Raw genomic sequence first — 25,049 nt, 5'->3', positions numbered from 1 at the left:
GCCCTTTCCATTTTGCACATGTTTGTCCCTTCCACTCCACCTCATCTGTTCTTCGCCTTCCCAAATCGTTCATACGCATCCTTAATTTCTGCCACATAGTCCTTCTCAATTTCTTTCCTCAGAAGGGTCTACTTTCCACTCAACTTGAATGGCTTTTCCTTATTCGCAATCAACATAGTCTTTTTTTGCAATCTTAATTTCCTTGATGTCGTCTTTGCTTGCCTGGACAATCGCATCAGAATACAGTTCATCCAATACCGAATCTAGGCAGTTCCGATCGAGCACACCGTCTCGAGATTCAATGATAAAATATGGCACCGACCGTCCTTCTCCACCAACGATAACATTTAGGACATCGGGATGTTGTTTGATACGAGTTTTGATATCCTGGGCGTGAAATTTAGCAAGCCAGTCTAACTTCGTCAAGTCGTCCTTTCGAGCGGAGAAAACTCATCTTGTGATGCCATCCAGATCCCTCACAGGGGAATATAGCTCCTTTGTTTCAATTCTGTCAACATCCTTGTACGCGACATTGAAGAAGGCGCATTGATAGACTAGAGTCCCGTCAGTTGGTCACTCAATGACTAGCTCGTAGAGGTCGTCTCTAATCCTTTGGCCAAGGGACGCCCCCAGGTAGATAATATATTTCAGAGATTTCAGGAGGGGTTGAGTTTCCGGATCATTGTAGAGTTGGGCGATCGCATGTGGGGGACATTGGATACCGTCAACTGGGTTGAGCTGTATAATTTTCTTGAAAATGGCTGGCGAAATGCCAATCTCGTCATGAGGTGGAATGATTGAAGTACCATTAAAGGCTGGTGCAAAGATGTACGCATGAAGGCCCCCAGCCATTGAGGAGGGTACGAGGTTAGCATAGTCTTTCCAAACTAAGAGTCGTACGCAACGCCACGAGGCCAGTGTTTCGGGAGAAATAGTAGTAAGTTGTGAAGTTGCTGTAAAATCCGTTCATATGGCGAATTGGCTTAGGAAGACCTGGGATCATGTAAGCCTTTCGTTCTGATGAAACACTTGGAATCTCTTACTAGTTGTCCCCGACGTATGTATGAATAAGATCTCTTCGAACTTCGCCTGATCGTATATTTTATCATATGGGTATCGTTCATGGCCCTCGCTGTCCAAACACCATTCAAGTGATGGGAAAGTCAGCAATTTTGGGCCTCTGTCACTAATGCCGAGTGCTTTCGTCTGATTTTCATCATCTTCTGCATAGATCCAAGCCTTGCATTGGCTCTCGCCAATTAGATTTTTGATGCCTTCCTTCGTCACACGGCCGTCCGGAATCAGGATCTGTACACTAGCTCAGTTTTAGTGAGGTGAAGTATGGGGGTAACAACATACCTTTCTATTCGTTTTGATTGCAGCCGGGAGAATAATAGAATATCTTGCGTTCGAAGGTCCAAGATATGCAACAGCCTCATTATCCATTGACTTTCCAAGCTGCTGATCTAGCCAGTGCGCTACTTTGTTGATGGCATCAGCAAATTGACCCCATGTCATTATGGAGTATCCATTTTTCTTCCACTTATCCGCAGGATATCGCAAGAATGTATGGTGTTTAAGCCATTTCGCTTTTTCTTCGACGACCTCGATGAGCAGTTGCTCACCATTATATTTACTCAGCGACACAGAGCCCATTCCGAGGCTTGATATAGTGCTTGGACTGAAGGGGGCCAGATTCTCACCTGTAATTATCACACTTTTGTATTTGCGCCCGCTACAACACTAGCAAATACAGCCTTTAAGATATTAGAAGATTCCATGTATATCTTGTATTGTCCGTACGCAGCAGCAGCGCTACAGTCTGGATACTAGTTATCGCGCGAGAAGGATCACGTAACTATGTCACATGATGCTCGTGCGCGAACCTCCGTGCGCGAACATGTAGATATTCCCCTTTTCCTCCGTACGCAAGAGAGAAGACAGGCAATGACCAGAAATCTGTTGCCCACCCTACCTACTCCGTACGCTATGCACACCGTACACTACTCTTACTCTTGCTACTTAAGTGCTCATACCATAAGCAGCTAGCTCAAAGAGCCCATTCAACATGTATAACCTTTTTCTTACCTACAAAGATCCAAGATTTATTCTTGTGTGCATACAAAAATTCAGTTTGCTAAAATTTTCGTGTTCCTACCCTGAATGCACTTGACAGACATCAATAATGGGCTTACTCCCTGTTCGACTCGACTCTGACTGGATGCCCCAAGTCCAATTTATACCCATCCGGCCGATGGCAGTTTGAAATCGGATGTATCCTCGGCATGCACATGGTCTTTGAAGGCTCAATACTAGGCTCTTGGAAAAATCGAAGTACAAATCAAGTTTTAGGCTCAACTAGGGCAACGAAATCTATTCTCCAACTACTACTACCCTTTAGAGTTTATGCATGGATACGATAGGCGTCTAGGTTCGGTCATGGCTCTAGGTTGACCTTGGTCGTCTGAGCGATGTTTTGGAAGCCGTCTTCATGTCGCCTATTTGGAGGCGACCGGAGCGAAAAGTTTTCTTCCGAGCCTAAACAGAGGGAGGTTATGTAGTATCCAATCTTCGACTCTCAGAAGCAAACGGGTCTGTTCTCTGCGCAAAAACAGACGTGTGAATTTAGGATCAGAGATTCGAGTATTTCTATGAGATGCAGTGGACTGTGAAGGTGGGCGAAATGCGTTGATGGCAGGGTGTTTGAGGTTGTGAGGCGTGATAGCGCGTGGACAGGTGACTAGAGCGGCAAAATCCCGGCCTTGGCGCGTCGCTGTCCAATGACGCCATGCACTTCACTTCAACTTCACTGCCTGGAGAGTCAAAGTTTACTCATGGATCCTCCTCGTTTTTACCCCAGTGCCCCGCACCCGCCTTGAACTCTTTCATGCTTGCCTCTCTGTAACAGAGCCCTCAACAATCCGACTTCTTGTCTTGAATTGTGGAGCCGTTGCTTCGGCCATTCGTTCTTCCGCAAAGCGTCTTTCATCCTTTCGTTCACCACACCCACACATCACGCAGATTTCTCGCAATCACTCTTCACCAACCTGTTTCCAAAGGCTTTGGGGGTAGTGATGCTTCCCTTGACCGACGACGGCACAGCCACCGACTCGGCTTCCCCCCCAAACACTTCCCAGTTAAAGCATAATGTAGACTCACCCTCCAGAAATGTGCAGACTACTCCAGAAATCGTCGCGCCAGATCTGGACTCGGAATTCGATGAAGATGCTGATGAAGAGACTCGCATCAAGTTCTTAACAACGGGTACTCGGGATCAAGATGACCTGGAACGAGACATCAGCCGACAAGCGGACCAGATGCTCACGGAGCAGGCAGATGAACGGGACAAGAAGCGTATGAACAAGACTGAGGCTGAGATCAGGCGTTGCCAAGCGGCAATCAGCAAGCTACGGAGTCGTCTGGTAATGCCTGCCGTCGAGTCCGCTAAGCTCAAGATTCGGGGAGAGATCACCCAATACCAGAAGAAGATTGACGAGTTCGATGAGGAGCTAGATTCTATTCAGCAGCGCATCAATGACCGGCACAAGTCACAACTAGGAGGAGAGGACATTGCGATGGGTGGTATCAACCATCCTCTCCCCAACGAGAGCCGGCGGGACTTTTTGATCCGCACTGGAAAGATTACTCCATTCTCAAAGCTTGCACAAGCCCATAGGGGAGCACCTTCAAGTCTTAGTGAAGTCATGCTCGATGCAGAGGTGGAGAATCTAGTCGAGGAACAGCTATATGACAAGCCCAAAGGACCTGTGTCGCATCGCAATCTGATGAAACCCGGGTTTCGTGACTCAAGATCTAGTTCAGAAGCCCTGAGTCCTCCATCCCGTCCAACGAAACGTCGACGTATCACACCAGGTCGGGACGAAAGTAGTTCAACCGAGAGTCCCACCGCGGATTCGGAAGATGCATTTGTGCCCGGCATGGATGACCGTGAGCTCGCAGCATTGGGCGACTCCGAACATGACTCTGATCAGCTTTCCGGTGACGACGAGTATGACAAAGAGCCTTCCGCTCGTAAGCGTAAAGCTGGCAGCAGACGGACCAACAAGAAGATAGCGAAGGCTGAGAAAGTGACCGGGAAGGAAGTGGAGGACTTGGCCGGCATTGACGATGGCAATGAAAAAGTCTACCAGAGTCGCATACAAGCATGGACGGAGAATCGCTCAGCTGCGCGGAGGAGAGCGAGGGAGCGGCAAGGCGTCAATGTTGATGAAGACGAAGAAGACGAAGAATTCCACAAGCCTCATCCGACCGAGCTTGATGTAGAGTTTGATGGTGGGTTTCGTATTCCCGGCGACATTTTCCCTGCGCTGTTCGACTACCAGAAGACTGGCGTAGAGTGGCTCTGCGAGCTACACGCTCAGGGAGTCGGAGGAATCGTTGGTGATGAAATGGGACTCGGCAAGACTATCCAAGCAATATCTTTCATCGCTGGATTGCATTACTCAAAGAAGCTCGGCAAACCCGTCATCGTTGTTTGTCCGGCCACCGTCATGAAGCAATGGGTTAACGAGTTCCACACCTGGTGGCCAGCGCTACGTGTCTCGATCTTGCACACGTCCGGTAGTGGAATGCTCGACACGAGCCGTGAGGAGCGTATGGAACAAGAGATGGAACTACGTGATTACGGCCACTACGATACCACTCTGACCAAAGCTGGAAAGGCCGCAAAAAAGATCGTGGAGAAGGTGAAGCGAGACGGTCATGTCCTCGTGACTACCTATTCTGGCCTTCAAACATACGCCGAGTTCCTCATCCCAACGGAGTGGGAGTGCGCCTTCTTAGATGAAGGGCACAAGATTCGGAATCCTAACACTTCCATCACCATTCACTGCAAGGAGCTTCGAACACCCAACCGCATTATCCTCTCCGGCACTCCGATGCAGAACAATCTTACCGAGCTCTGGTCTCTATTTGACTTTGTCTTTCCAATGCGTCTTGGAACTCTTGTTAACTTCCGAGCTCAATTCGAGTTCCCAATCAAACGGGGTGGATACGCTAACGCCTCGAACCTCGAAGTTGAGACCGGCATGCGAACAGCTGAGACGCTTCGTGATGCCATTAGCCCTTATCTTCTGCAACGCTTCAAGGCCGATGTTGCAGCCGATCTGCCCGAAAAGACTGAGCGAGTGCTTTTCTGCAAGCTGACTCGGCAACAGCGCCAGGCTTATGAAATGTTCTTGAACTCGAGCGACATGAAGTCGATTATTGATGGCAGGCGTCAGATGTTGTTCGGTATCGATTACCTGCGTAAGGTATGCAATCACCCTGATCTCACTCAACATAAGACGCTGTCGAAGGATCCAACATACAACTATGGCGCGGGAAGCAAGTCAGGCAAGATGCAGGTTGTAAAGGCTCTGTTGGAGATGTGGAAGAAGGGTGGTCATAAGACTCTTCTCTTCGCTCAGCACCGAATTATGCTTGACATTCTGGAGAAGTTTATCAAGAATCTCCCTAGCTTCAATTACCGCCGTATGGACGGAGAGACGCCTATCAAGAATCGACAGAGCATGGTCGATGAATTCAACAACGACCCAGATCTTCACGTGTTTCTTCTTACGACGAAGGTTGGCGGTCTCGGTGTAAACTTGACCGGCGCCAACCGTGTCATCATCTACGATCCTGACTGGAATCCATCGACTGACATCCAGGCCCGCGAGCGATCGTGGCGTCTTGGGCAGAAACGAGAGGTTGAAATATACCGTCTCATGACCGCCGGAACGATTGAAGAGAAGATCTATCATCGGCAAATCTTCAAGCAATTCCTCACTAACAAGGTCTTGAAAGACCCAAAGCAGCGCCAGACGTTCCAGATGAGCGATCTGCACGACCTATTCTCATTTGGCACCGATGCTGAGGAAACCGAGACCGCTACCTTATTCCGCGGCTCAGAAGTCAAATTCAAAAACGAGCCAACTTTAAACCACAACGCTATGCCAAACCCTCCATCCGACTCTCCAAATGGAAAAGGCAAGCAGCCCGTCAGCGTCAGCAATGCAACAGCCCAAGAGGATCTCGCAACCGTCGTCGGCATCCACCACACCGAGAAATTCCAAGCCCCTGGCGAGGATGAGGACGAGGATAAACAGAATGGAGCAGAAGACTCAGAAAAATCCGACGAACGTCTTCTCTCCACAATCTTCGCTCGCTCGGGCGTGCACTCGGCGCTCGAACACGATGCAATCATGAATTCGACGGCTTCGGGCCGCAAACGAAAAGTCCAGGTCGACCCGGCGTTCATCCAGCGAGAAGCTAAACGTGCAGCCGCGGAAGCTGCTGAGCAACTGAGACGGGCGAGGGAGGAAGCTATGAATGTGCCTATTGGGGTACCGACTTGGACTGGAACATATGGCGAAGCAGGACGTCCGCAGCAACATCGCCCCCGCGGGGACAGCTTTAGTAGTAGCGGTAGAGGAGGTCGTGGAGGCGCGCTCTCAGCACGAGGGGGTCCTTCTTCAAGCAGTATCCTATCCAACCTCGCAGCCCGACAGGCCCGAACCGATCCCAATAGATTCACATCGAACTCGAGAGTTTCCACCCCCGGCACGACCAGCATGTCCCGTTCCGGCACTCCCACACCCCGCGGTAAACAAATGCTAGAAATGATCCGTGACTTCATGCTCACGCATGGTGGCACTGTTCCAACGCAGATGCTAGTTGATCATTTCGACCGATATTGCCGAGGGGTTCCAGGACGTAGCGACGAGTTTCGTGAGATGTTGAGGACAATTGCGCGGCTGGAGCGTACGCAGAGGAGTGCAAGAGGTGGTGGTGGGAGGGGACGGTGGGTGTTGAAGGAGGAATGGAGGGATTTGAACGTTGGACAGGTTGGAGGTGCTAGAAGGGCTCGAACTTAGGCGCATGATTAAGTCGGTTGATAGATACCAGCATCATTCTTGGGGAAGGGAGGCGCAATCTTGCGGCCTTCGCCACAATTTTGAAGAAGGCTCCAGTTACATGATGGAGAGGAGGTCTTTGCACATAGCATTGGATGGGTGCATGAATCGAGTACCGCGCTTCTGTTCCATTTCCCTGAGATACCACCACACTTTTCACATTCTCGCCAAGCATACCCTGCATCGAATACTTCACGGACTGATATGTAGAAATGTTGGTTTGTTTGTCTCATCAAACAAATTCACTCCCCGTCGTAGAAAAACAATTGAAAAAAGACTTATTAAAACTTGCTATTTGAAGGCTCACTATAGTAACCTACCCTATCCTATCCTATCATATTAATAACTCTGCCTTGCTTGCTTGCCTACTTGCTTGCTTCGTATCTCACTTCGTGACATCGTGTGTGATTTGCTCTCCAATAAGTAGATATTACGATTCCACCACAGCATCTTTGCAAACGACTTCGATTTCACTTTCTTCCTTCTCACGCATCTTCCAAATATTACCTGTCTTATCCATGCTAATACCCGAAACTCCCATGGGAACCAAGATCGATGGCAAAACCACAAACACAGGGCATGCAAAGATGCCCTGGCCAACGACACCCAAAACGCCGTAAGACTCCCTCCCATGTATCTCTCACCAAGCTGTTTTGCTCCAACAGCGCCACCATTCCATCTTTTTATGATATAACTAAGGAGTGAATATATGAACATGGTTGAAACGTAAGGAACGCCGGGTTGTATGCAAATTCGATCCGAAGTCGAGCCGGAGGGTAGGGAAAGGGGCTGTGATAAGTAGATTGATGGGTGCGTTTACCACATCCCGAAGCTATAGGTGAAGTAGAGGAGTGAAGCGATAGTTGTGCCAGTAGTGAAGAGGAGGGCTTTGAGCGTCATGCGTTCGAGGGAGGAGAGGGCGGAGTTGCAAGTTGAGCATTTGTAGTCTGGAACGTATGTTAGCTTGTGACCGAGGGGAGAAGGGGGGAGGGGTAGCTTACCAGCCCATGGCGTGTATGGCTGCGGTGTATACATGCCGAATTGGAATTGATTAAAAACACCGAGGTAGCCCGGCTTCGCCGTCGCGCTGACGCTGGATTCGGCATCGTAGATGAGCAGGGTATACGTTTCGGTTAGCAAGGGCACAGTTGCACTACTCTGGTAGGCGCCGGTATCCCACAGTACTCGGCCTGTCTCGTGCACCGTCATGTTCACAGCGAGTGTATATGTGGCCTGGTTTGCGGTGCATGTTGCAAGCACGTCAACAGCGGCAGGCGTTACAAGAAGGTTGGTGTAGTTCCACGCAAACGTTACCCAATCTCCGATCTTGTAGAACTGGGAACCAGCCAGGGCGGATGGGGTCACCATGGAGACAGCACCGGCAGGCGATCGGGGATCGATGGAGCTTGATTTGGTGGATTTGGTTGCTGTGCTTTTTGCTGAGCTGGTGATGGAGCCAGTGACCTTGCCAGAGCTCTGTGAGTCTGAACCAGATGCGGATTGCTTGCCTGTTTCTTTGGCTGTCGATTCGGCCGTCTGGCTGGCATCGCTGTTCGAGGGCCGCGAGTCGCCGGTCGACTTGGCATCGTCGGTGGCAGTGGGCTTGGAGGAACCTGAGTCTGGAAGGAAATACTGTCAGGGGTGTTGCCGAGGATATTGTAGCAGGAGATACTCACTGTCCTGTCGTCCATACAGGGCCTCACGCACATCAGCCAGTGCATTCGCATTATGAAAAGCCTCAGGCCACGCCGCAGAGAGCGACGACAGGGCGACGACGGCCGCGAGCAGCTGGGTGGGCCTCATTGCGAGGTGGTGGGCAGACAATAGCGGTTGCGAAGTGAATTGCAGGTCGCAGATGCCTTCTTCGGAGCCTGCGAGGCGGAGAAACGAGCTGTGAATCGCACTCTCGGGTGTCGTGTAAGGCTTCGCACGGCGTGTTTTGGCGGTACAAAAAGAGCTATCAACAACAACGCGACAGCCGGTGATAATTGCGAGCTGGTCTCCTCCGTTTAAAACGAGCGACTGATGAAGGAGAAAGAAGTTAGCAGGCGGTAGCGAAGGGGGTGGGTGAAGTGAAGAGAGGTTGGTGGTGAGAGTGTTTGGTTGGGAGGTGGAGAGCCAGAAAACAGCGGACAGGGGCAAGAACGACGGGCAGGTTTGGGCTTAGTTGCCGGGGAAGGCAACGCCACCCTCGCCGCTCAACACCTATTTTTAGTCTCCTCGGCGCACATCCAGAGCATCATCACGGCTCTGCCTCCGCACTTCCACATTCACTGAGCCCAAATTGGCCTTTCCCGGCGCTGTTGTTCGTCGTGAACAATTCGTTCGGGTTGCAAGGAGGTTGCGACAAGATATATTCACTCGCCTGTTCCTGTCCCTGTCCCTGAGTTCCGCCCGTTGCTTGGTTTACTTTGCTTTGCTTTGCGGCTGGCAGAGGGAGGCGTGCCAGGAGCCACTCAGCCTGCCAACTCCTCAGCCTTCTGTCACGATGCGTTGTCACATTAAACCTTCCTCTCTCGCGTGTCCTGCTCTCGTTAACTCTGTCTTGAAAGTCATATGCTTGTCTGTCTGCCTCCTCATCTGGTTATTCTCGGGAGAAATCCAACCGCAAGCCACTCAGCGGCTTCTCAGGCCAGCCGCCGTGATCCGTCGGAGTCCTGCGACACTCGACCTCGTTCAGCCTCATCCGTCGCGCTTGTGGTGAACATTATGGACGCACATGGGAATCTCGGGTGGGTTTCGGGACCCACCACGCGCGGCACAACGTCTCTTGTGCTCAGTTGTATTTCCACGATTGTCATCAACACGTGGAATGCCCTCCACTTAAATGTGCCCGGGCCCAAATATTCAAAAATGTCCCTCTTCCTTCGGAAACTAAAGTGGATAGTAGTAGCTCTACTCGCTCCTGAATACATTGCCTCGGTGGCATCAAAAGACCACATATTAGCGACGTGTATCGCCAAATAGGCCAACAATTGCTGGGTTCTCACTCCCCAAATAGCCACAATTGACCTAACGCATAGTAGAAAGTCCAATGGCATGACTCAATCAGCCATCTCATCATAATGGTTGACCTCATGACCAAAGATAAAACTGGAGACAATAATCCTTCCTCCAGATCGTGTACGCCATTTCCTCGAAATGACAGTTTCGATATCCAGAAGCTATGCCTCAAAGAAATCGAGGACAAGAGCAAGTCAAACTGGTTCAGCAGGATAACCTCGTTTCTGCAAATTACCTAGGTTTTAATTCATGTAGTCGGTAGACTGCATCCCATCTTCTCATCACCACCCTAACTAGGGCTCTTTACTCTTGTTTAAGTCAGCTGGCCCTTGTGGTCTACGCTTTCTGGTTGTATAAGCACTTCCACTTTCAGGTTCTGGCTATTCTGCAGTCATGTCCTTCCTTCGTTAGAGGTAATAAGTGGGTCATAGCCAAAGGTTCAACATGGAAAGCAGAAGTCTTGAAAGATAGATTCGCATTGCCAACGCCAGGTAGGCGAGACAGTACGGGAAGGTATCGGACACATGTTTTTCTCTCTGATATCTTGTATTCTCTTCAGCACGCCTCATATTATCGGCTGGAACGCTATACTTCCTACCCCTATTGAATGTCTTCTCTGGAGGATTGACAGTGTCTCTTATGTTGGTCTTCCTCTACTTATTGTCACCATTTTCTTCTTTGAGAGCCCTCTCGAAAATTTCGAAATAAATATACGGGAGGTAGCGTTATATTTGAACAATTTTGTACCTCGATGTTCGACTCTTTCTCATGTTCGAATCTTTGTGCTCCGCTCTGTTCCTCCCAAGTCGACACCACAGTCCGTTGGTCTCAATATATTCCCCGCACATGGATGCTCTCATGCTTTCTTTTCATTCTCCATGTACTTTCCGTTTCAGCCCCTACGTTCTCTGGTGGACAATCTGTTTACTTATTCATCAGTCTTTTCTAATCCCTTCTACTGCATCTTGTTACTTAACGTAGAACATGACAGGAGAGGATTCAAGACACAATTCTGCATCCTACTAATGCTCTCCCTCATTCCAGCAATAGGTTTAACAGACAGACGTCACCCTAGTCATGTTTCACGTTACATGGTAACGTGCTGTAGTTATTTATTACCTATCAGTTCGCTAAGCGAGGTGCGGCTGTAGTTTCCATTAATCTTTCTGTCTCAACGACATTCAATACGCCTCTGTCGCACCGTCTGCACTATTTTCTATCTCTCGGGACGATTTCAAACGGCCAATCTGCAACAACTACCTACATTCGACCTAACCCTTCCTATCAAGATGGCTCCCCTCACTTTAAGGTTTGTACCTCATCAACGTTAAACTGGCTTCGATCCGCATCTTAATCCAGCAACGCGCCTACGCACTTCGCTGAAGCCAGCCAAGGCCATCACCGTCGAAACTTTTCTCAGTCCACAAACCCTCACAAGCCGTATTTTGATCACCCATGTACAGAGAGAGGAGCGTGTGGTACATGCTTACGCGTTCAAATTACCTCGCTATAGACACAGGAGTCGGACCACATTCTCAATGGGGAGGGAAGTTCTACCTCAAGCTTTCATTTCCAACTAATGCTCAAATTCTTGGAGATCAAGCTCAAGCCCACAATCTCAGCACGTACATAAGGTACCCACATTCACGATAACTGGTCAACTGCAACAGGCACATAGATGCTGCACACATATTTCCTTCTCTAGAGTCTAATTTTCCAGACTATTCAAGGGTCCATGCTGCTCGCAGAGATACAAGATATCATTATACGCTCTATAATATCCCATTGGGATTTAGCCTTTTAACGCAAAGTCATACTCATAGTTCCCTCGACCTACTCCTTGGGTGTCCCGCCGAATCTGTCAAATTCAGAAAATCACCATAACGCCTATTTTTATCATCCCACTCATCCACGGGCTCTAGGGGTTCGACAAAACGTTAATAAAGCCGCAAGCACACGAGGTCATTAAATTGAATTCACCCACTCACACATCCTGTGGAGGATAAAATAGCCTGGCAGTAGCTGTTCAGAAGATCGGATGAAGTGACTCTGCTATCTAGGAGAGTTGAAGGCTCTCCTTATATACACCGAGCTTCGGAACATACTATCTCCAGATCCCGAGCCGCGCCCCAGGCTCCGAGCCCCAGCCAAGGCTCTCAGCATACGCGACACATCCAAATCCTAAATTCCATCTCATCATGCCCGCAGCTGCATCCTGGATCGAAGATAACTGTCTCCCCGATCTGGTTATCAACGCCCACATTCCTTGCCCAGAAATCCCCGCGGGCTGTCGCGGGCATGATACTCCAGCCGTTGGACTGCAGCACCGCAAGAGCCGAAGTATGATAATATTGATCAACTGGATGTAAGCGGGGCTGTATTCAGACCGCGTGTTATTTGCTTCATTAATGTATTGAATAACGTCCTTGAGCAGCGTTTCCAACAGGAAGTAGTATAATTGATACTTTTGCTCCACCTACAATCACGTGAGGTAAACAAACGTAACTACATTTTTAACTATTACAATTTAATTAATAAGGCTTAAAAGTAAGTAGTATATAATTAAGGTAGACTTTTTTAAGGTTGCAGTCTCTAACGCGCGTGAGGGCTAGGGGAGCGTGTTTGTGCCACTATTTACGTGTTAGTGTAGCCTTAGAGCTTGCCCTATACTACAACAACCTTAGACAACTTTATTATAGCAAAAGATAACAGTCTCTTGTATAAAAAGATAGCACAGAGCCTTTAGTAAAGGGAAAAGAACAGTTACTTATAACTATACTTATCTCTTAGGCTTTATAATTAAAGCTTTATAACTCTAGAAGAACTAGCTATGTTATAAGGTTATTTTTAGTAAATTAAATAACCTTATGTGCTATATTAAAAGTAAAGGGGACTTTGCTACTCTAAAAGCTTTAACAGTTATGTTGTAACTTTTAGTAAAAAGTTAAGAAGTATAAGCAGCTTTAATTAAACTATAACTTAATTATATTAACCCCTACTGTTAGGTGAAGCAAACAAAAGTATATGATAAGTGAGACGTAACTTGTCTAGAAAGCCTGAGTCGAATCGTACTACTTCCTGATGGAAACGCTGTCCTTGAGCTGGTGTGCGAAAGCATCCGGCCAGCGAGGTTCCATCTCACTGTACGTTCTAATTTCCCGATCGTAGTGGATGTTGAAATCCAAGCATTCCATTCGGCGAGGATCTACTCTTGTGATGATGCGCTAGCCTCGCGGTGAATTGGTCTGGACCCGGAACCCTGGAGAAATCCATATCCTAGAAATCTATCAAGAAGAAAGATACCTGGGAAATAGAGTTGCGGGTTTCCACGTTGATGGGATACTGGCCGCTTCCAACCGGCTTCATGCAGAACCCAGGGACGACCGTGTCGATGGCGGATGCGGAGTGAAATTCGCCTGAGGCAATGGCATGACAGTCTTGCCTGTTCCACACTATGCTGTACACACCAACGTTTCAGTTTTAGTTACAGTAGTAATGTCTTAGGTGTTAGCTGAGCGGGACTGGATATGTATTTTGAGGAAATATTTCTTGGGGTGCTCATCGGGAAGAATGGCTGACTTTTGCAGTCTTAGTCTAAGAAGAGATGACCTATGACTCTGTTGAAAGGGCCATTGTCCCTTTGGGCATGACTGCGATGCATGTGTTATTCTAACCTTCCCCCTCGAGTAGCCAAAGACCCCTGCGTGCCGAAAGAAAGAAAAGGTACCCTAACCTTGCATCAACTTTAACCTACCTGTACATTAATGCATCAATGAAATGTTAGCAGGGTTATACGCAAGTAGCAGTTAATCTATATTACAGCTTACATATAAAAATCACATACAGTTTCTTGTCTTGCTAGTTATTTTGTGCTCAGCTCGCTTAAACTGAGCAATACTACTCCTGGCATAACATATCTATTTCGTCTTTTTGCTTGCTTGAGCTTGAGATAGTACTTTCTGAGGAGCATGTACTTCTTTATAAATTCTTACTAGGCTACTATTTGCTACGTACGCTGTGCCAGACGCATGTCAGCTACAGGGGCGGTAAATTCAGTAAGCCATAGCGACAAAAGCGGACATAGCGGTATTGTTATGCAATACAAAAACTCGCAGCACTGTGTACAGTCCAGATGTTATCCTGTATGGATCATGAAAAGCTCAAGATAAGCTTTTCCATATTAAGTCTATCCTACGATTCAGAAGCGAAAGTTAGTATCTCCCCGTTGATCAAGCTCACACGATTCAGCCACAATGGTGATTACTGTGCGAGCCGACTGGCTGGTTAGTGGCATGTCGTGACACTGTACTGTACTCTAACTGCTATTTAAACCGTTCGTACCATCCCCAAGTCCCATCTTCTACACTACCACAGGATTCTGTCCAGAGCGGGTTGACTGTCCTCCCTACTAGCGTGATCAAGGCTTTTTTCTACTGTGCCTCTAGTCAGGCTCATGTGGCAGATATTACCTAACACGTAATTCTATACATGGACATCTGATTACCTGATCCAGGGTATGCTCGAAATTTCGCTGTGGTAGTTTGGCGAGCTATATATCCATGCTGATCCCTGATCCTCTCTGAAATAGAGAGAATAGAAACGTAGCATAGTAATGATGATATAAATATTCCAATGCCTTAGGATGTGTTACGCTCAAAATGACATGTCCACACCTTTCCACCTGTAGTACCAATACCAATCACCTTCTCTGATACTATGAAACGTAACGGCCGAAACCCTGAGGGCATCCATAATAGGTTCTCTAAATTATATGTTATCCATACCCCATTTGTACTTACAGCTAGGCCTTGATTGACCGTGTAATCGCCCGGCCCCGACGCCAGCCGGGTCGAGTCATGAGAGAAGGCTACCAAAGAGACCGAACTGCTATCGCCGTCGAGCGTCTGGAGGCACTCGCCGTTGCTTGCATCCCGGATCTTGACCGTGTTGTCGTACGACCCTGATACCAGCCGGGTAGAGTCGTGAGAGAAGGCCACCGAGGAGACCCAGTCGCTATGGCCTTCAAGTGTCTGGAGGCACTCGCCGCTGCTCGCATCCCAGATTTTGACCGTATTGTTGTACAACCCTGACGCCAACCAGATTGAGTTGTGAGAGAAGGTAACCAAGGAGACAGGACGGCTATGGCCATCGAGTGTCTGGAGGCACTCGCCGCTGCTTGCATCCCAGACCTTGACCGTGTTGTCGTACGACCCCGACGCCAGCCGGGCCGAGTCGTGAGAGAATGCCACCGAATAGACCGAACTGCTATGGCCCTTGAGCGTCTGTAGGTAGTCGCCGCTGCTCACATCCCAGATCTTGACCGCGCAGTCACCCGACCCCGACGCCAGTCGGGTCGAGTCGTGAGAGAAGGCCACCGAGGAGACCAAACCGGTATGGCCCTCGAGCGTCTGGAGGCACTCGCTGCTGCTTGCATCCCAGATCTTGACCGTGTTGTCGTTCGACTCCGATGCCAGCCGGGTCGAGTCGTGAGAGAAGGTCACCGAGGAGACCGAGCTACTATGACCCTCGAGCGTCTGGAGGCACTCGCCGTTGCTCACATCCCAGATCCTGACAGTGTTGTCATACGACCCCGATGCCAGCCAGGTCGAGTTGTGAGAGAAGGCCACCGAGGAGACCGAACTGCTAGGGCCCTCAAGCGTCTGGAGTGCCGCAGTCCAATCTCTTTCCACCTTTGGTGATCTTCGTATCCACCGAGGTATGCAATAGGAAAACTGTTTTCTTACTATGCTCATCTCTGGCGTAAATATAAGTGCACTACAGTATATCTGCAGGGGAGCGATTGCAATCGCTAGTCGGTTGTAGAGTATGAACCATTTTATATCATGGGCATATTTAGACAGTTGAGGGCACTCCTATGCCTGGTCTATGTATTCGCAATATGGACTGCAATAATTGAAGCTTGCTTACATTATTATCTTCTCTAAGGAAGATATTGCATGAATTCCTTCAGAAATCTTCCCCATCCAGCCAAGTGCTTCAAGCTAGTGAAGAAGATGTTCTTTTAAGAACTAATGCACCAGATCATTATCACGCAACTGAGCACTACTCTTCTGAAGGTGTTGTATCTAGTATAGACATCCATAATGAATTTCCGGAGGAAGACATTGGTCTACACTGCTGTCAACTTCGGTTGCACGTACGTTCACGGGGACTATTTAAGCCACAGATGTTTTGCTTAAGGGAAGCTGACATAAGCCGTATGCAGCTACGAGCTAGCGTTTGGTGTGCTTGCTTCTCATGTATCCAGAAGTTCTGGTCCTCACATCGTTTGTGGCTGAGAAGGAAGTCGCGAAATGAAGGATGGTGAAGACGAAGAGGCTGATTATCACTCTTTGGAACATCTAAAACAGAGTGCTGATCGTCCAATGTCTGGTAAATATCCTTCTTTGTGATGACAAGCAGCCTACTTAAAGCGCATGCAGAGAGCGGTGAGAAGAGAAGCGCCGTGCTTCCAAGAATCTCTCTTAACATATGGTATACCTCCTCTTTCTCCTCATTTGTGTAATCTGGGAAGATGGAGTGCTTGAGGACAGTGATATAGATTTGATCGAGGTATTTCTCCGGCGCAGTGACAGCACTGCGGCTGCTTGTGAGAATAGTGCTAGGTCTTCTAGTTGCGAATTTCTTTCCTTCGCGGATAAAACGACAAGCAGTTGCAGCCCAGATCAACAACCCACTTGCCATTTTAACTAGAGATTTAATAACTCCTTCGCCCGGCCAGCCAACATTTAAAGAGCATTCATATCCGATGCGCTTGAGACTATCTTCTAGGAAGGTATAGATGTCTTGGTCTATGATTGGTGGTGATATATTGTGGAGTACGTAGTCTCGGTGTCCGTAGTCTCGGTGTGCTGGATCTGGCATCGGGTACAGCCCATATCGAATCGGAACCTCAGGTCTGCTCGTTAGAAAGATTCGCAGCTGGGCTCTATCTAGGAATCGATCTTCTGCCAAGAGATGTAAAAGGGTCCGAATATCGTTCTCATTATCACACTCGTCAAGTGCATCAATTCCAACAGTAAACATAGGGGGACATAAATTGTTGGCCAGTCTCGAAAGAGGACCAAGGACTAGATGGCGCCATTGATCCTGGGATGACAACTTAGCGATATCGCCCCGGGCTTTAATAGCATTGCAGATGTGCTGGTGAAGAGTAGGTATGCTATTCGCAAGCTGCTTCGATATAGTGGTGAAGAATTTGCCTACGTGGCCAACATCTCCACCACCACGTGAAAAGAAGAAGCTCGCGCCGAAAAGCTTCTTGTTGAAGTATGTCCGTGCGACTGCCCGGGCAATCGTAGATTTTCCTGTGCCTGCTAAGCCGTTTAGCCAGAATATCAACCGCTCGTCTTGTCCACTACCCCAGTTGTATATTTCTTGAAGGAGGTCAACACGAGTATTAGGAAGGCAAAGGGGATCATGTTGCTTTGTAGATGAATTGAAGGCCGCTTCGTCAGTGTACCGTAACTGATCGAGTAGGCTGCCTGGTTATGCGCTTCTAGTTAGTAACCTATCTCCATTACAGCGCCCCCACGAAAGGGTCATTTTTATGCACTTACAATGCTGTCCAGGGTGAGTTCTCTTGTCAATTTCATCCCGAAGCCGAAGAAATGCACCCGTCACCCCTTCGCCATATATGAGGGGCATGTGAATATCGAAAGTCCCAACAATGAATAAGCCCTGTCTTCTTCGCGCTTAGTCTGCCGGTTTGTTGCCCATGCTAGTTGCTCCTCGACGCTGAATTCAGATAGCGGCGTTCCTTGGAGAGCCCGAGCTGGGATACCTGTGATTTCCTGAAGCAGTCTCTCTAAACTGACCTTGTTGCCGAGTTTCTTGCCGTGTGACCAGAAGAAATCAACTTGCGGCGGAGCAAGAAGCTCTTGAAGTGTCCAGCCTTGGGTAAACCATCGACATCTTGAGAATGCTTCTTCCCAAGGTTGCAAAGACGGTTCGTCAGAGAGATATACATAGCATATATCCGCGTTGCGATACCATCGAAACATAGAATTGATTACTTCTGAGAGCTCAGTATTGTTCGACTTATTGATGCAAAATGTGTCGTAAGTCCCGAAAGACATAGGGCGATTAGCGCTGTCACGCAGCCTTGTAATTTTTCGATCCTAGCGTAATTTTTAGTTTTATACCCGTTTATCCCTCTGTGCTACACCGTGACACAGCATCCTCACCATGCTGATGATGCTGTTGAGTACTTAGGCTTGACACTAGTCACGTGACGCGAAAGTCATATGACCCTTGTAGGTGGAGATTCGACATCTCGCTTGTACATAGTCTCTTCTCTTTTTCCTTTCTTCACGGAACGTCTTGGATCCCCTTTTCATCACGGAGTTATCAGCTAGCACGGTTAGTTACTCGTAAATTGTAATCTACAACTGCTACTACTTCCGCTCCGTGATAATAATGATATATATGCTTCTTTTTATATATTTTTTAGCTAAAATCCTAGGAAAATGTCCCTCACCTATCTTCTGACTTAGTTGGTCTGTTATAACTTGTCGACTCAGCAAAAATACGCCCGGCTCAACTTCGGCTCAATGGTGCTCAGTCTTGCACCACCACTACTCATGGTCGGCTCAGTCCAGCTCAGGCTTCTTATGGTCCGGTCGGTCCCGCTCAGGTTCCCATTTCCAGGACCCTTTAATTGCCCGAGCGGCCCACCTTGTCTGTGTGCCGTGTCTAACCAAAGATGTCAACTCTACGCGACCACCTCGGGGTGCCCAATTATGGGAACCCCCTGCGCTAGACAGGATTCCTACTATGTTCGCCACATTAGCACGTTTAGTTATATATAGACCATTCCTTAGTGTTATATAAATTATATTATAAGTCTCTAGATGTGCCTGTCGCCTTTCCTAACGATACTGTGTTTTAGCGTGTAATGCACAGCCTCGCGTAATGCACGGTTCTGCGCGAAGCTGTCAAAACTTCAACCACCTCTCTCTTAACCAATATGGGCAGTATTAAGGCCGCTTTAGAGTCGCTAAAATTGCTAAAACCTAGAGAATTACTAAATTATACTGCAGTAGCTAGGCAGTATAGCGTTAATTAATCTACACTCTTAACGTACTTCACAGGCGAGTTGCTTACACACCTAAGTTGCTTACTTTTACTAAGACCCTACTAAACTACTCTTCCTACACTAATGCATTCCCTACAACACTACTTAAATGTGCTAAAAGAATATTAGATACAGCTTATACTCTAAGCTTTTAAATAAGATATAAAACTCTTAAAAAAATGTGCTATAGCTATGTATAAAGTTTTATAAAAAATAATAAATAACTATAGCACTAGATAACCTTTATAAGCTAATTCTACAGCTAAATTATAAAGGCTAAGTAATAAAAAAAAGTAGGTAATTATTAAGACTATACTTAAGCTATATATGTAAGAAATTTCCCTTTAGATAGTATTTATAGCTAATATAGCTAATTTTTTATGCGCTAAGCATAATCTAGGCTATATTTACATAAACTAGCCTAGTATATTTATAAAGTGTTATTTAAAGCTTAAAGTAATATTTAAGTGTAAATATAACTATAAAAAAGCTTTTTATAAAAGTTTTAAAGTAATTTAAAGTAAGTTTAGCCTTATAAAAAATATTAAAGCTAAGTATAGTATTTAAGATAATAACATATATAACTTTAGTAAAATAAGGTTTATAATTAGCTAAATATTTTTTAACTATACTTATACTTAAAACTTTACTTTAAGCTTTAAATAACACTTTATAAATATACTAGGCTAGTTTATGTAAACATAGCCTAGATTATGCTTAGCATGTAAAGAATTAGCTATATTAGCTATAAATGCTATTTAAAAGGAAATTTCTTGCACATATAGCTTGTCACAGTATCCTCCCCGGATCCTAGACATAACTGTATTAGACGTGTACTAGAGTATTATTAGTGCACGTCTAACATAAACACAACACAACACAGACATAAACTTAAGCATAAACTGCCTTAACACTAACTAAACCTAGAATAGGCTTAATTTATACCTAAAGTGCTTAGACTTCTAAGCTAAGTATTTAATTACTAATTTTTTTTAAACTTTTTTATTTCTTACATAACATCTTATACTTACTATAATACCTTACATAGTAATTAAACTAGACCTTTATAAAGCTCTATAACCTTACTTATGCATAATTATAACATTATGTTATATTAAAACTTTAGCTAAAAATAGCTTCTAAATCTAATTTAATAAGCTTAGTACTTACATAACTCTAAGCTATTAAAGTAAGCTAAAAAGCCTTTTAAAAAGCACTTACTTTATAAAAAAGCTACTATATTATAAGCTTTAAAGCTTTTTAAAAAGACTTTAAAAAACAGCTTTATATTATTAAGTAGTTTATTTCTGCCTTAACTTTTATTATAGTAGTAAGAACTAAGAACTTACTAGCCTTAAAGCTTACTTAGAAGTCTAGAGATAGCTTAACTTTTTCTTACTTAATGCTGCCTATAACTTATAACTTTTTTAACTTAGTAATAAAATCTAACTAACTCTCTAATCCTTTACTGTTTAATAGAAAATAAAAAGACTTACCTTTTTTTCTATATAAGCTTTAATATAAACTTAAAAAAATATAGACTAATTCCCCTTTAAACACTTTTAGTTATTATATACTTACTTTTAACTTAACTATAACATAACAGCCTTAATTAACTTACTAATAAATAAGAATATTATTAACCTAGATTAATTTATAGTGTTTTTATAAGTAACTTATAAAGACTTAAATAAAGAGTTAATAGCCTTAAGTTACTTAAACACTTTATAATAAAATAAAAAAAGCTTTACTTTACACTTTACTAAGTTTTACTAACTTGCATCTAATATAGGCCTAAATAAGATAAGTTTAATTATAGCTTTATATAACTCCCTCTTAACTAAACTGTAACGCGCTATAGTAGGAGAACCCCTTCTAAACAACCTTAACACGTATGCAAACCTAATTACTACCTATAATAATAACATAAAGTTCCTCCCTATACAAGCCTTAATACGCCTCTAAACTAGCGCAGTTATAAATAAGAACCTTAATGTAATAAAAATTAATTTAAATTATGCTTTAGTTAGTTCTAGAAAGTGTAAAGATTATAAAAAAAAAAGTTAATACTTTAAGTGTAGTAAGCATAGTTATATTTTTTAAAACTACTTTATTTCTCTTTTTTAAGTCTATATAAGTAGTGCTGCTAGCACTTATTAAAGATTTTTACTATTTTAATTTTATTTTTATAAGGGCTTTAACTTATATTTAAGCTCTAATTCTTCTTACTACTCTTAACATAGCTGCAGCTATAGTAGTAGAAGCCTGTAAAAAGGCTTGTTCTAGGGCTAAGTTGCCCTTTAGGACTAATTTAACACTAGATCTTTGCTAACCTATAAGCTAAGTCCCCTACTAATAACTAGAAGTACTAAGTTAATATTCTTATATATTTATAATAAAAAACTATATTAGCTTTAATATAAGCTTTTATTAACTTAAGAGTAAATAGTATAAGTTATATTAATAAAAAACTAGTATGTAAACTAAATTTTTAATTAACACTACTTACTTAAATAATTTACCTAACTAGATTTAATAGAAAATAACTTAAAAAAAGTTCTATCTTTTATACTATAACTATTATAATTACTTACTAACACTATAAGAAGCAGATTAAGCTCTATGTAATAAACATAAAATGTTATAACTTAATTCTAAAACAACTATAGCTATATTAGCATAAAGTTGCTTTTAATTACTAAGAGTAAGTTTTAAACTTTAACTTTTCTTAATGCTAAAATATATGCTTACGCTTACACCTAAATAACACTTAAGTAGCACTTAATATAAAAGGTCTCTAGACTTACTTCTTAATAATCTAGAAAAAAACTACTTAAGTAAGGCTAATAAGCTAGGCCTTTTACTAAGATAGGCTATATAAAATAATTTAATAACTACTTAAACTTAAAAAAGAAAAAGCTTTTAAAAAATCTTTACTTACTTAATTTAAACATAAACTAGAACTTAAACAGCAAATAGACATCTACTATATAAAACCTGCCTTATTTATAACTCTAGCTTAATAACTAGATTATAAAATCTATGTAGTTATAATTTCTAATATAGACTAAGCTTTAGCTTCTTAAAAACACACTAACTTAAAGATAATAGTCCTTTAAAACTACTATAACTTGTTACATGTTTTTTTTAAGATAAGTCTAATAAGCTTTTAATATAACATCTGTATAATTACTAAATAACTTTTAAGCCTAGTAAATAACCTAGTTATAAGCTACTATATAAGATATTACTAAATAAATTAAAAGTGCTCTAAAAATACCTTAATAAGAACTTAAAAAAAAGGTTTATTTAAGCTAGCTTCTTACTAGTAGTGTTACTTATACTATTTATAAAAAAACTTAGAGGTAGGCTTTAATTTTATGTTAACTACTAAAGACTAAACACTGTTACTATTAAAAACTAATACTTAATTTTTTTTTTATAGAAAACTCTAAGCTAACTAAGTAAAGCAAAGTATTTTATAAAGTTAGATATTATTACTACTTTTAATAAGCTAAAGATAGTAAAAGGTAATAAGTAGCTAATAGTATTTTAGACCTAATATAGACTATTTAAGTACCTAGTAATGCTTTTTAGCTTAGCTAACACGCCTAGTACTTTTTAATATTTTGTAAATAACTTGCTCTAACCCTACCTAGACATGTTCTACACTATGTATATTAATAACATTCTAATCTACAGTAATAGCCTTTTAGAGCATAAACAGCATGTACGCCTAGTGCTAAAGGCTATAGAAAAAGTAGGTCTGTAACTTAACATAGATAAATGCAAGTTTTACTAATTAAAGGTTACATATTTAGAATATGTAATCTTTATAGATAGCATCTAAATAGACCCTATTAAAGTTTAGACTATGCTAAATTAGCAATACTTAAAAGACATAAAGAATGTTTAAGCCTTTATAAGATTTACTAACTTTTACTAATAATTTATTAATAACTTTTTATAGTAAGTAAGCTCTATAATTACACTTACTAAAAAAAAAATTTAATTTAACTTTAACTTAAATTACTAATAGTCCTTTAACTAGCTAAAAAAAGCCTTTACTAAAGCTCTAATACTTTGCTACTTTAACTTTAAACTACTAATACTTATAGAAGCTAATGCCTTAGACTATGTAGTAGCAAAAGTTCTCTTCTAGACTAAGCTAGATAGGACTATTAAGCCTATTACATATTTTTTAAAAAGAATAAGTCTTGTAGAAGGTAATTATAAGATCTATAACAAGGAATTACTTGCTATAGTACACTGCTTTAAATAATAGCAACTTAAACTAGAAAGTGCAGCGCATCTAATATAGGTCCTATCTAACTATAAGAACTTGTAGTACTTTGTAACTATAAAACAACTTAGCTACTAATAAGCCTGTTAGTTTAAATACTTATTTTATTTTAATTTTAAGATTACTTATTATTCTAGTTAAGATAAAGAGAAACTAGATACTTTTATAAAGCAATTCTAAAACATTCTTACTTAAAAAAAAGTGTAAAAGGCTTAACACTAAACTCTACTTTAATTTAAGCTATTTTTAGACCTTAACCTAAATAAAATAAATTAGATAATTAATTAGATTATTACTAATAAGTATTTAAATAATAAATTTATCTAAAAAACTTTAGACCTGCTTTAAAATAGCGCTAGTTAGTTAAAAAAGTGTTACAGTCTACGGTTGGACTAGCGTAACTCCACCCAGGATGCTCCACAATATGGTACGGTTGGAGCGGGACTCGCTTACAGACCAAGCGGAGGACGCAGAAGTCGCGCGACAACCCAAGATTATAGAAGAATGCGTTGTCTAATAAGAGGACAGGACGCAAATTCTACAAGTCTAGAGGAGCTTAGCAAGCCCTGCTTAGCAGGCTTAAGTAAGCTTATCTAGCTTACCTTAGCATCCTCTACACATGTATATAGTTCCTATATTAAATAACCTTTAAAAGGTGTGTTTAATGTTTAGTTTATTCTCTATATAGACTAAGTAGCATTTAGCTTTCTAAAGAGCTGCAATACTATCTGTATATCTTACACTATATATACCTCTAACCCTGTCTAACAGAACTGTTTAACCCTAGCCTTCCTACTGCTGCACATAGGGCAAACTATAATCTAGTCACTCTCCCTCTCCCTCTATTAGCCTAATAGCCTGTACATAGGACTGTACACCCTACTAGATTAGCCCCTACTATCTGTCCTACTCCCTATCTAGAAATATTACTAGACCTAAGTGCTTTACAAAGTAAAAATTATAACATTAAATACTACCTTTTTAAAAAGTATAGTAACTTTATAACATAACTTAGATTCTAATATAGCCTATGCTGCGCTATTAAAATTTATAGAAGTTCCTACCTAAAGCAAAGCTGTTCTAGCAGAACAGATTAACTTTATCTAGAACAATATTAAGAAACTCTAGCAGATTAGTAATAAAGTTAGTAACTTATTAAAACTTAAGTAAAAGATAGCTAACCTTTGCTAAAAAACTATAAACTTATAAAACCTTCTGCCCTTAGTTAACCCTTATAAGGCAACTACTTAAGCCTATTAAATATATAAACTATAAGTAAAACTAGCTAAAGTTTAGAATATCTTAATAGATAAAGTAAGTGTTGTAGCTAAAAAGGCTTTAAAACTAGCCCCTCTAAAGCTTTTTAAAAGTTTGTTAAAAGATCTCTAACTATTCTTTACTAAATGCTACTTTTATATGTAATATAATAAAGAAGCATTTTAGACTAATGTAAAAATAATCTCTTAGATAGGATTACACTTAAAAGGCCCCCCTACAATCTAGTTCTAACTCTACACTAATAATTAAATAGACTTTAAAGCTAATAGCGCACTACTTAACTCTAAAACTAAAGAAGTATTTAGTAGCATTAAAAACTTTAAGTTAGCTCTAACAGCTATCTATAGAACCTTAGATAAGAAAAGGATTGCAGCTAATAGACTAGACAACATAAGGCAAGGCAGCAGACTAGTATAAAACTATGTAGCATGCTTTAGGGAATAAATAGCTA

At 42.9% G+C, this 25,049-nt stretch overlaps 7 protein-coding genes across 7 annotated transcripts; 3 read left to right on the top strand and 4 right to left on the bottom strand.

Moving 5' to 3' along the window:
• Window positions 1–41: 41 nt before the first annotated feature.
• Window positions 42–1,781, bottom strand: BDR25DRAFT_361237 (acetyl-CoA synthetase-like protein; the record flags this gene model as incomplete). Its single annotated transcript, XM_033696385.1, has 8 exons — window positions 42–128; window positions 175–449; window positions 517–554; window positions 578–887; window positions 911–982; window positions 1,044–1,278; window positions 1,360–1,681; window positions 1,717–1,781. The coding sequence occupies 8 exons, from the start codon at window positions 1,779–1,781 to the stop codon at window positions 42–44; spliced, it is 1,404 nt and encodes a 467-aa protein (XP_033541534.1).
• Window positions 1,782–2,833: 1,052 nt separating this feature from the next.
• BDR25DRAFT_307037 (DNA repair protein-like protein Rhp26/Rad26) lies at window positions 2,834–7,169 on the top strand. Its single transcript, XM_033690767.1, has one exon. It carries the CDS (start codon window positions 3,075–3,077, stop codon window positions 6,876–6,878), a length of 3,804 nt encoding a protein of 1,267 aa, XP_033541533.1. The 5' UTR covers window positions 2,834–3,074; the 3' UTR covers window positions 6,879–7,169.
• Window positions 7,170–7,733: 564 nt separating this feature from the next.
• BDR25DRAFT_329012 (uncharacterized protein) lies at window positions 7,734–8,720 on the bottom strand (the record flags this gene model as incomplete). The annotated part of the gene is made up of 3 exons (XM_033692429.1): window positions 7,734–7,864; window positions 7,919–8,536; window positions 8,594–8,720. The coding sequence occupies 3 exons, from the start codon at window positions 8,718–8,720 to the stop codon at window positions 7,734–7,736; spliced, it is 876 nt and encodes a 291-aa protein (XP_033541532.1).
• A 933-nt stretch (window positions 8,721–9,653) lies between these two features.
• On the top strand, window positions 9,654–9,863 carry BDR25DRAFT_160145 (uncharacterized protein; the record flags this gene model as incomplete). Its single annotated transcript, XM_033684027.1, has 1 exon — window positions 9,654–9,863. A coding segment is annotated over one exon (210 nt), but the record flags the coding sequence as incomplete, so codon positions are not given.
• A 3,128-nt stretch (window positions 9,864–12,991) lies between these two features.
• Window positions 12,992–13,660, bottom strand: BDR25DRAFT_361233 (uncharacterized protein; the record flags this gene model as incomplete). Its single annotated transcript, XM_033696384.1, has 5 exons — window positions 12,992–13,144; window positions 13,179–13,196; window positions 13,224–13,377; window positions 13,443–13,620; window positions 13,654–13,660. 5 exons carry the CDS (start codon window positions 13,658–13,660, stop codon window positions 12,992–12,994), a joined length of 510 nt encoding a protein of 169 aa, XP_033541530.1.
• Window positions 13,661–14,557: 897 nt separating this feature from the next.
• On the bottom strand, window positions 14,558–18,019 carry BDR25DRAFT_361231 (WD40 repeat-like protein; the record flags this gene model as incomplete). The annotated part of the gene is made up of 8 exons (XM_033696383.1): window positions 14,558–15,729; window positions 15,792–15,799; window positions 15,849–15,922; window positions 15,959–15,983; window positions 16,018–16,050; window positions 16,132–17,425; window positions 17,497–17,522; window positions 17,565–18,019. The coding sequence occupies 8 exons, from the start codon at window positions 18,017–18,019 to the stop codon at window positions 14,558–14,560; spliced, it is 3,087 nt and encodes a 1,028-aa protein (XP_033541529.1).
• A 109-nt stretch (window positions 18,020–18,128) lies between these two features.
• On the top strand, window positions 18,129–18,904 carry BDR25DRAFT_361230 (uncharacterized protein; the record flags this gene model as incomplete). Its single annotated transcript, XM_033696382.1, has 5 exons — window positions 18,129–18,142; window positions 18,184–18,196; window positions 18,231–18,313; window positions 18,464–18,735; window positions 18,846–18,904. 5 exons carry the CDS (start codon window positions 18,129–18,131, stop codon window positions 18,902–18,904), a joined length of 441 nt encoding a protein of 146 aa, XP_033541528.1.
• Window positions 18,905–25,049: the final 6,145 nt, after the last annotated feature.

The sequence above is a fragment of the Lindgomyces ingoldianus genome, assembly GCF_010093535.1.
Source record: "Lindgomyces ingoldianus strain ATCC 200398 unplaced genomic scaffold BDR25scaffold_43, whole genome shotgun sequence".
NCBI lineage: Eukaryota > Fungi > Ascomycota > Dothideomycetes > Pleosporales > Lindgomycetaceae > Lindgomyces > Lindgomyces ingoldianus.
The sequence above is the reverse complement of the archived record's forward strand: the minus strand, read 5'-3'. Positions and strand labels throughout refer to the sequence as shown.